Source organism: Mugil cephalus, chromosome 23, assembly GCF_022458985.1.
Source record: "Mugil cephalus isolate CIBA_MC_2020 chromosome 23, CIBA_Mcephalus_1.1, whole genome shotgun sequence".
NCBI lineage: Eukaryota > Metazoa > Chordata > Actinopteri > Mugiliformes > Mugilidae > Mugil > Mugil cephalus.
Genome location: NC_061792.1, coordinates 13,656,926 through 13,668,308, shown reverse-complemented (window position 1 = coordinate 13,668,308; position 11,383 = coordinate 13,656,926). Strand labels below are relative to the sequence as shown.

Genomic DNA, 11,383 nt, shown 5'->3' with positions numbered 1-11,383 from the left:
TATAGGATCAGCCGCCTGGAGGAAACTGTAATTCTCCTAATCTACAGCGATCTCTAAATATTTCAGGCTAATTTTTTAGCTTTATGCAACCACATTTATACACAAAACAGACACAAAAACCCCCTTTCAGATTTATTTCAGCATCAGATATCGACAAGTTATGATACAACGTCGAAACGTTTACAGTCGCTCTCAAATAAAACATGAACTGCTAGCATGTGCTAACAGGACAAACCAAACGAGTAAATACAGCAGAGGATGTGTTTCTGACAGTCAGATAAAATGTTAATAAGAGAAATGTTTAACCCCCTGTGTGTTCAGAAATGGATCAGTGCAGATAAATTATTGTATAATTAGTAAAGAAATTGTATTATCAAACTAATAAGTACATGCATTTTTTTTTTAATTATAGGAAACGACAACTGTTGAGGTTTATATCAAAATATGTTCAAAATAAAATAAATGCATAAAATCACACTTGATTTTAGAGGATGCTAATTAATTTGTGTGTACACATATATATATTTATAAATAAACACTTGTTTGAAATTGAAAAAAACTAAAATGCCCGGTCTTTATTACAAGCACTGAAAACAAATTGCATAATAAAAACCATGTCACATTCTGAAGAGGTTGTGCTACGTGGAGGGAAAGTGTGGAGCAAAAAAAATGAAAACATCCTACTTTTACTGAGCGATGTGCAAATGTGACTTAAACGGTACTCGCTGAAAAAAAAAATAATAAAACAAACTGATGTTCTATAAAACTTCCTCAAGCTTATGCATCTTCTTCTGCTATTAATGTGGCTGGGATTCATATTTTTACATCTTAGGATGCAAATTAAGGAACGTTTGCAGGTTGAAGATAAATTATTTCCTGTTTTCTGCTGCCCCCTAGTGGCCGCAATTCTTCCCCTCTAAGTAACTGGTCGTAAGGCCTCATTGTCTTGCTCAAGGGCACTTCTGGTAGCATTGTTTCTTTAGCTGGAGGCTAAGTTTCATCTCATGTATCTTTAAGCTAGAAGACGGGGAATATTTTACATTTCTCTCAACGACTACAACGAAAAGGCAACAATGAATGACGCTGGCTGGCGTAATTAAAGACAGACCTGTCTAATTCAGTTTGATCATTCTGATTTGATTGCTGAGGCAGTGTATTCAATGCATATTGTGCATAATATGACATAAGCAGAGTGTACAGTATCTGAAAACAGTTATTAAAGGTGGCAGAAAGCTTCCACTGAGGACGGTGCTGCTGTTTATTCATGTGCAACAAATCACAGTCTAACCTTGAAAAACAATCTAAACTACAGTCACAGCAACCAGGAGACGTGAGGCTCCAGTTTCTGATTGTACTCGGTCTAATCTCGGCTTTCCCCGCCACACAGTAGTCCAGTAATATATCTACCACATCTCTCCTTGGTCCAATCAGGTCTCCACTTTGCCGTAGGTGCCGTCAGGAGGTCGGTAGTGTTTGGGGAAGGCCTTGAGCTGCAGAGAGTTGAACGCGTACTTTCGGCACCCGACGTTCTTCACGGTGTTTTCGCGTCGGCATCCCTCGCTGAGGAGACAGAGGAGGAGGAGGAGGAGGAGACAGAGGAGGAGGCAGAATGAGAGCAAAAGAAAAAAAAAAAAAGAAGCAGAGATGGTGACTGGTGCAGATGATGACACGAACTACTGGACTGACATAAAGCTCCTCCAATAAAATATCTGTCTTTAAGAAACTACAATTCCCAAGATGCACAGCAACAAAAAAAAACAAAAAAACAAAGAGCTTATGGGTAATGTAGTATTTTAACCAGTTCCCAAAATACACAGAACGATTACTTTCTTTTAAATTAATATTTTTAATTGCCGACAAATAAAAATAATTATTAAAAAGATACTTGTAAGGTAGAATAATTGAGATGAGGTCCAACATGTAGAGAAAAATAATTAAATGATAATTAATCACTAAAAAATATTACTAAATTTCTAATGTAGTTACCACTAGTGGCCACTAGATGTCAGTAAGTGTACACCACTTAATCAATGAGGAACCAAACCTACAGATGTTTACATACAACCATCAAAAACCTGAAGTGAACAAACCAAATAAAGCAATAAAAAAGGTGAAGTGTACGAGACACAAATGTAAAGACGGTAAAACACGACTGAAGTCAGTTTATATTCTGCGGGTGGAGGCACAAAACATTTATTTTATCAGTAGGAGGAAGTCACCACCGACACGCTGAAGCTTTTGAGACGTTGAACAGTCGAGGCAAGCAGGATTAAAAAACAAAACAGAATAAGAGACGAGAATACAGACAACTCCGCTTCACGAGTTCCTGTGTTGGGTGCTGATGAACAGTCTGGGTGTCACTTTTAACACCAAACAAATGGGCAACAGTACGACTTTAAGTTAAGACACGTATTTTTTTGAACAAGTCACCATTAAATGTGAATTTTAACCACATAAAAATAACTGGAAGCTTCTCTCTCAACATTTCCTGTAACATAACAACGGTTTGTCATTATGTTCCTACTAATATATTATATATCTATATATATAAAAACAAGAAGGCTCAAAGGTTTGAAAAGAGCGGCAATACAACAGACATATTTAGATGTGATATAAAGTGACGACAGAATGACAGGCATGGCACAACCGTGACAATCATCAATATATATATATGTATATATGCTCTGGAATAACTTAAGACAATATATGGCATAAATAAAGCAACATAAGCTTTTAAATAAATACAATTTATGTACAAATAAATGCTCTGACACATCTGGAAAACAACTTTTTCAATGACGTAATAATTTGAAAATAATATTTATAGGAAGCACTTTAATAACACTTGTAAATATGGAGCTTTAATGTTTGATTGTATCGCCGTAGTTGTTTCTTGAATAAACTTTGTCATATATTCTCTGTAATTTCTCAGAAATAACTACATCCGTGCTGCTCAGTGATCACGTATATATTTATAGTAGCTGTTTCTCTATATAACTCTAAGAGTTTGACTTCTGTCTCAGAGAGGTAGGTCTGCACAGTCTTAAAAGAAATACTACAAAAAAACATGAGAAGAAGAAAATAATATAATTTTTATCTCCTTTTTTTTCGCCAGAATTCAGATTAAAATATAGCTAAGTAGCGGAACTTAGCTAAACACCACAAATATTTGTTTTTTAAACCGATTAATTTTTTATTCAGCAAGCTTTAAAGAAGGTGGAAGACATTTTGTATTCTGACTCCTAGCTTCCTAGCCTCCCAGCTAATAGCTCTACCTAGCCACCTAGCCTCCTAGCTAATAGCAGCTCTTCCTAGCTACCTCACCTCCCAGATAATAGCGACACTTCCTAACTTCTTAGCCTCCAGCTAACAGCAACACTTCCTAGCCTCCTAGCTAATAGTGACTCTTCCTAGCCCACCAGGTAATAGCAGCACTTCCCAGCCTCACAGCTAATAGTCGCTCTTGTTAACTTCATAGCCTCCCAACTAATAGTAGCTCTTCCCAGTTTCCTAGCCTCACAGCTAACAGTAACTCTTGCTAACCCCCTAGCTAATAGCAACACCTCCTTGCCTCTCAGGTAATAGCAGCTCTTCCTAGCCTCCTAGCTAATAGTAGCTCTTTCTAGCTTCCTAAACTTGGAGCTAATAGCCGCCCTTCCTAGCCTTACAGCTAATAACCGCCCTTCCTAGCCTCCCAACTAATAGCAGCTCTTCCCAGCTTCCTAGCCTCACAGCTAGTAACTCTTGCTAACCTCCTAGCTAATAGCAACACTTCCTTGCCTCTGAGCTAATAGTAGCTCTTCCTTGCCTCTAAGGTAATAGCAGCTCTTCCTAGCCTCCCAGCTAACAGTAGCTCTTCCTAGCCACCTGCTGGTCTTTGCCGTGTGTCGAAAAGTTATGAAGCTAACTTTCAGCTAGCATCCGATTCGCTTGGCTCGACGTAAACAAAAAACTAAACATGTGCTGTAACTGCTCAGAGCTCATGAATTACACATCGTGTTTATTTAATCTTTGCAAACTAAAAAGTTAAAAAAGCATCACTGTTATCTTTCAGAAATTACCATCCACTACTATGAGAAAACAGAGAAATGTTGAATATTTTTAGGCTCCAAAGGGAGACATTACTGTACGTGTTGAGTGTTTAGAGGTCAGCGGAGCGAGTAAACTCCCAAAGGAGGCTATTTTTGTTCGGATCCATTTCCTTACTGGGTCGAATTTAATGAGATGGAGCCTCAGAACTCAGGGGAAGCGACTGACGCCGTGATTTAGCTCCACTGGCAAAGATATTGGATGTGTTAAAAGCAGCCGGATTGATTCTGGTTTCTATTCTGGATCATGTGCAAGTTTGTGTTGAATTTAAAGAAAGTCAAGCTTCCATGTTTCTTTGTTTGTTTTATTGTTATTTGAGATATTTAATAATTTATTGTGGGGTTTAACCACAATCCTGCCAACAAGACTTAAGTAAAATCTGGGTTAAAACTATATTTTAGTATTTTATGTAGGATTTATACTGTAAAACATTAATATTGTGGCTGTATTCTATCATTTTTCACAATGACACAACCATCTAATAGAGGAAGCACAATTTGAACCAGAATATTTGACAACGCACTAAGGCCGAGAAAGAACAAACAACGTGAAACATTAAAGTCCAGCAAAGTGACACGAAAGCAAAGAGAAGCAAGTCGTTTTTGAATTTTTCCACGTTTTCTGGACGTATTTTTAAGGTCTTAAACTCTTTTGCAAACACAGATCTGCACAAACTCAAGCGTTTGGCTCCAGCGTGGACACATCCCTCATTCATTCACAAACATATAAATAGAGGAGCAGCAGAGCCTTCCCTCCGCTGGGGCCTGTAAAGCTAATGTAACAGCTGGTGCAGATAAATGCTCTAAAGGGTGACGCTACAACCTGCAGCCCTACTCTGCATATGATCAAACCCGTTTCCCCCTGAATGTCTAACAAATAAAACAATGTGCAATCACACGTAAGCCAAGTAGAAGCTGCTTCCTACAGACTCAGCTTTCGTCCTATTGCAAGACAGAGCTGATGTTCGCGAGGAGCAGATGTGGGTTAAATCGCTTCAAGTGTCCAAAAACAGCCACCGCCTCTTTACAAATGAACTGAACCCATAAACAACCAGAGCCACAATTAAATAACAACGAAACATTTTACATTTAAATCACAACATTTTGATTAAATGATCGGTTGATTGATTAATTGGAAGATAAAATCAAAACTATTATTTACTGCGTTTAATTCTCTAGTTCAGATCAAGATCCATGAGAATCTTTTTAATCTTAAATCATTCAACTTCACTCTGCAACAGGGCGCTGATTATAAACGTACTGACGAAATAAAATGGTATTTAATTGTCTGCCCAGTTCATTATAACTGACCAAGAACAGTTTTATTTTAATGCACATTTTTCATGTCTCCGTCTAGTTTATTCCACAGTTTTACTTCTCAGAGTAGAATAGCAACTTAATCCAGGATTTAAACTAAATCTGACTCAATATGCTGTTAAAACGCTGAACTAAACTTTTCCTGGCGTCCTTTGAACTTTATTTCTATTTGTGAGAGTTGAATAGTTGTTGCAGAAAACTCAAGCATCACCTTCACTGCAGGTGTTCAGTCCCTCTAATTATTATTTCACTTGCAGTAAAGTTGGTTCAAGATTCACATAATTCATTAGAATTTCTGCAACATCCTGCAAAACAGGAAATTTCAGTCTTGGCTCAGATTCTTATCTGCAGGAAACGTTTGAGCTTCCTGGTCGGCTTCGCACTAATGAGATGTGTGAAAGGTGTTTACGCTTCAAGAGACATGAATGGAATGAGAAAATACTACTACGTCCGTCTCGTTTGCTCGGTGAGTTCAGTTCATTTCCTTCTCAGTCGCTGTAACGATTTCCTCACACATGTAAACAGTGACCGACCCACATCTGCTGGAAAAGTGCACAAGCGAAAAGAAAAACTCATTCTAGCTTCTAGAAAAAAAGCAGGAACACTGAAATAAAAATAAAAAAAAATACTGCCTGGAAAAATATATTTATATTTATATATATATATATATATATATATATATATATAAAGCGAAAGTAAACTTGCTTCATTTTGGCATCAGATAAAAACTTCAGGTTCGTTCGCTCATAGGTGCAAAAGCACGAGGAAGACGATGAGGAATCAAACGAGCTAAAGGAATGAAACAAGCCGCTGACGCTAAAGCTCAGGCCATGAATAAATGAAACACTGGTTTTCCATTCTGAGAGCTACCGTTGGTTCAGTTTCTATTTACACAGCGTATTCACAGATGAACTGTCACCTCTAGTCGGTCTCCAGTTAACAGTGACGGGAAAGGCAGAGCACTCACTGAGAGACAGGGGGCGCCGTTTCGTGAAAAACCACCACTGAGGGTATTAATGATTAATGCATTTTGACCAGCGTCCCGACCAGCGTCTGATCAGAAAATTTGAGTATTCCAGCGGAGGAAACTAAAATGAACCGTATTAAAAACAAAGAGGAGATAATAGGTTTATTATTATTATTATTATTATTAGGCGCAAATTCTTTGGTTGATTAGACATTTTTCAAATTTTGCCCGACAAGTTTAAACCCAATAAACCCAATAATATATTTAAGTGAAAGGGATAAATGGAGCTTCCTGTACACAATAGGCCCCGCCCCTATCTCTGCTGGACCAATCACGAGGCTGCATATTACACACCGACTCTGTCAGCTTCCTCGCAATTGGTCGAGAGCCTTTTCAGTCCCCGGAAGCTTGTTTAGTTTCATTTATTTTCTTTACATGTCAATTATGCACCAGTTGCACGGCCACCACACGTTTGAAGTAAAAAATAAATAATATTTGAACCTGTGTATTATTTTAAAAGCTTAATACTGAATGCAAAACGCTAATAATAATAGTGTATATTTATAAATAGCAGTAGTTTCATATAGAACACATATAGTAGGTGGGTCATCAGTGTTGGGGGCCTAAAAAAAAAAACCCTGATCTAAAGAGGAATTATTATTATAATTTAAATCCACGTGCATAAAAAAAAAAGAGAGGCTGGGTGGGACGTCGGCAGCAGCCCTTAGTCAGGGTGGGGCGGCGTGTGCACAGGCTACACACTCACAGGACGGTGGCACAGTTTCAGAAACACCCTGGGGAGGGAGGTGGGGGTAAGGGGGAGTTATTAGCACCCACCCCCCCCTCTTTCTAGCTTTTTTTACACTCCCAGCCGATTGGGCGCTCAGCTGCAGCGGAGTTTGGCCAGGAAGTAGGCCACGCTGAGGAAGATCCACACCACCAGCAGGTTGGGGCTGAGGGCCAGCAGGGGCAGCGAGTACAGGAGGCTGGGGTCCAGCCGGAAGTCACGCACCGGCAGCAAGCCGCTCAGGTTCTTCTGGATCACCCCCTCCCTCGTACCAACGCTGCCGAGTCACCGGGCGGGTGAGGAGGAGGAGGAGGAGGAGGAGGAGGAGGATGGAAGGGGAAATACAAAGACAGAGGAGGAGGTTGGAGGAAATAAAGAAGAAGTGATGGATGAGGAAGAAGAGGGAAGTGGTGAGGAAGGAGAGACGCCAAGAAGCCAAAAAGAACCAGATGGTGCGTACATATGCATGCACACGGGGGGAGGGAGGGTGGGCGTGGAAAAAGGTCACAAATGGACAAAAATAAATTAAAAATAATATATATATATAAACCCGCACGGATGGCGAATGTCACAGGGAAGAAACGGAGGAGGAGGAAAAAAGAGAAGAGAGGAGAAAAAAGAGAAATTAAGAGAGATGCCTTTTCAGAAGGGAACGGAGGTAAGAAGATACAGCAATGGCTCTCCATGTTTAAATCCTTTAAAGACATGGGGGGGGGGAGACGGAGGGAGGGAGGGAGGAGGAGGAGGGGGAGGGGGAGGGACGGTTGTTGGTTTCTACTTCACAAACAGAAACCAAACTAGAGTCATTTAATGAGGAGACACGTGCAGTGTTTGACTTTTTAAATGTGTTAAACGTGAACTAATTCAAGTTTGGTTTGTTGATAAAAGATGGTGATGAAGGAAGGAGCCGTATCTCAGCTTTTTGCTTCTCATTTTCTTCTTTCCAAACATGCTCAAGCATCAAAAAGCTGTTTTCATGCTCGTCGGCTGATGGGTGAGGTGGGGTGGGGTGGGGTTAGGGAGGACAGAGGGAGAGATGAGGAGGAGAAGAAAAGAGGTGAAGAGACATCGTATCATGCCAGCATCCCTCGGGCTTCAGCTGCACAGCGAGACAGGCGTCATTTCATCTTATTCACGACACGGAGCCAAAAAAAAACAAAAAAAACAACAACAACAGCTGTGGATCAATATCAATATCGCTCTGTTCAGGAGTATAAATAATAAATCTGCTGGAAATGTTGTTTTTAAGCTGATAATAATCTATTAGTGTCCTTTTATTAGAGGCAAAGTACGGGAAATGTGTAACTTCCTTTCTTTTCAAGCCTTTTTATATTTGTGTTTTTCAAAATAAAAGCCTAATTTAATGGCTGCACATCGACAGAGGAGGGACAACAGGAGGTGATTTTAACCGCCCCTTTAACATATACGGAGACAAAATAAAATAAATAAGCAGTGGCAGGAGGAGGAGAAGAGGAAGGAGACATCACAGAAGAAGTAGTAGAAGAAGAATGTTCCTCCATCTTTGTCTGAAACGTAGCGACTAATATAGTTTAATGTTTCCTTCTCCACCTCCCTCAGTGAACTGAGTCGCGTCCAGACGTCTTTAAATAAGATGTAAACGCTGAACTCTCTGCTCTGTTAAAACGTTTTTTTTTTTTTTTTTTTTTTTTTTTTTATTCAGGCACGGTGTGGGGGTCCTACCTGCGCATACAGTCGAGGGCCTGCGTGAAGACCTGTGGCGCCATGCCGTGCTCGTGCTGCAGGATCAAGCACTGCTCCAACGTCACCGACATGGCCGTGCGGTCTTTGGCGCTTTTGCAGCTGGTGAAACGGACTCCGTTGAGCCGGCGACAGATCTGAAAATTAAAAATACCCCTTATTAGAATTTATGTTTAAACTACCAAAAAATAATGACGCTTATTTACGGAAGAGGATTACGGCCAATGGAAAAAAATGTAGCTGGAGCAAATTATTATTTTTTTTTTTTTTGAGTTCTGACTTAAATCTTACAATTCTGAATTTCTCCACAGAATTCTGACTTTTTTTTGAGAATTTTTCTGAATTATTCTGACTTTCTCCTCAGAATTCAGATATTTTTTTTTTTGCAGAATTCTGACTTGTTCTGAGAATTTTTCTGAATTATTCTGACTTTTTTTTGAGAATTTTTCTGAATTATTCTGACTTTCTCCTAAGAATTAAGATTTTTTATTTTTTTGCAGAATTCTGACTTGTTCTGAGAATTTTTCTGAATTATTCTGATTTTTTTTCTCTGAATTCTGACTATAATCTTAGAATTCTGCCTTTTTATCACTGAATTCTGACTTTTCCTCTTAGAATTAGTTATTAAAGTCAGAATTCTGACTTTTTTCTCTGAATTCTGACTTTTCCGTGACAATTTTTCTGAATTATTCTGACTTTTTTTCTCAGAATTCTGACTATAATCTTAGAATTCTGCCTTTTTATCACTGAATTCTGACTTTTTCTCTTAGAATTAGTTATTAAAGTCAGAATTCTGACTTTTTACTCTGAATTCTGTCTTTACCGTGACAATTTTTCTGAATTATTCTGAGTTTTTTTTCTCAGAATTCTGACTTTTGACTTAAAACCTCACAATACTTTTTTTCCACTGGATTCTGACTTTTTTCTGACAGATGAACTTTTTCTCAGTATTCTCACTTCCTCAAAATGATTATTTTTTTTCTGTGGCCCTAACCCGCTTTCGTACTTATTTTGTAATTTTTTGCGTTAAATTGTGCCGTCACCTCGGCAGCCTGCCAGAGAATATCCACGTTCTTGTTTTTCCTCGCGCTGACGTTCTGCCCCAGAAACCTCAGCAGCTCAGGAAGACAAGTCTGACACCGAGACCTGGGGAGGCCTGAGACAGAGAGAGTAATTAATAACCAAACGATCAGCTATTAGGTGACTGAACTTAATCAAACCACGTGAATATAACAAAGCTTTGTACTCACAGTCCTCTGGCAGGACTTCTTTGAACTGTTCGTAGTAGGAGTTCAGCCTGGAGAGACTCTCTGAGTTGATGACCTCCTGCAGCGACGTGTCTCCGAACCTGAAAGCAACACAAGGGTGAATCAGCATTTTCCTCCTCGGCTCTAAAGCGTCAGCACCAGGCGTCAGTCTCACTTCTCGGCCAGCGTCTGCTGCTCGTTGATGCCCACGTTGAAGTGCACCGGCTGAACCCTCAGCAGCATGCCGCTCTGGATCTCCCGGGGCAACGCGTCGAACATGGTTCCCGGCAGCGGGATGCGGACGTTGAAGCCGTCTCTGTTTCCTGTGATGATCGGCAACATGTCGGGGGCCGAGCTGCCGGTGGCCTGAGTGACCTTCAAGTGGCGTAAAGGTTTAATATTAATTAGTATCAGAATCACGATGAAATGCAAAAAAAAAAAAGACATGTTTAACCCTCCTATTATCTTTGGATTCAACGTCTCCAAATATGTGATTTACATGAATTTGTTTGCTTCATATTTCTCAAGTCTCCTCCTAATTTAATGTTAGTATGTTATTATTCATGATAATAGTTAGTTAATAATTAGAATTCAGTTGAACATGTTAAAAAGTGTTAAATAGTAAATTTGAAGGTAACGGGAGGGTTGATTTTTCTTAGTTTAGTATCATTACTTCTTATTTGTGAGTAACTCTAATAAAAACACTTACAGAAGTAGCAAAAGGACAAACAAGTAAAACAGAAAACAAGTGATGGACAAGAGTAAGTAAATAAGGGCAAAACTCATATCCTCTTATTTGACGCTTCCTACCTTAAAGGTGACATTACGCAGATCCATGACGCCGACACTCATGTCCTCCAACATGGCGAGCTCCTCCCCTACAAAACACACACAGCGAGTCAGAGCTGGAGGTTCAGACGAGTCGAGGCATGAGACATGAGACGTGGAGACGTGGAGACGTGGTCGTACCGTAGGTGCTGAGCAGGGACTCAAACTGAGCCAGGAGGCCGATGGTGTAGAGCTGCCGCAGGAAGCCGTTGTCACGGAGACAGTTCCTCAGTTTGATGACGAAGCCGCAGATGAGAGCGGTGAGCTGCAACATCAGCACCAGGTTAACTGTCAGTCATTATTGTGATGAGTAATGAATCAGTTTATGATCAATTAGTGCTGATTTAACCTCTTCACCCTCCTCATGCCTATTTCTCTGCCTCCTGTGCGAAAATTACATATATGTATAATTTTGGTCACATGTGACGCA

The 11,383-nt window shown here is 39.8% G+C and overlaps 1 protein-coding gene and 1 long non-coding RNA gene across 16 annotated transcripts in view; both read right to left on the bottom strand.

Moving 5' to 3' along the window:
- Positions 1-119: 119 nt before the first annotated feature.
- Positions 120-11,383, bottom strand: part of LOC125000976 (inositol polyphosphate-4-phosphatase type I A-like) — a 59,398-nt gene continuing 48,134 nt past the window's right edge. For 6 of the 15 annotated variants that reach the window (XM_047576806.1, XM_047576807.1, XM_047576808.1 and 3 more), the window contains 7 exons: positions 11,095-11,218; positions 10,936-11,003; positions 10,301-10,500; positions 10,129-10,226; positions 9,922-10,034; positions 8,861-9,015; positions 120-1,560 (listed from right to left, as the gene is read on the bottom strand). In XM_047576806.1, coding sequence (XP_047432762.1) covers positions 1,428-1,560; positions 8,861-9,015; positions 9,922-10,034; positions 10,129-10,226; positions 10,301-10,500; positions 10,936-11,003; positions 11,095-11,218 — 891 coding nt within the window. In that variant the 3' untranslated portion in view covers positions 120-1,427. Of the gene's footprint in view, positions 1,561-6,992; positions 7,437-8,860; positions 9,016-9,921; positions 10,035-10,128; positions 10,227-10,300; positions 10,501-10,935; positions 11,004-11,094; positions 11,219-11,383 lie in introns of those variants that run through there. The other 9 variants (XM_047576797.1, XM_047576796.1, XM_047576795.1 and 6 more) reach the window with 3 other exon arrangements.
- On the bottom strand, positions 2,134-6,894 carry LOC125001069. Its single transcript, XR_007111479.1, has 2 exons — positions 5,708-6,894; positions 2,134-5,435 (listed from the first exon to the last, which is right to left on the bottom strand). It is a non-coding gene; the product is annotated as an uncharacterized LOC125001069 (long non-coding RNA).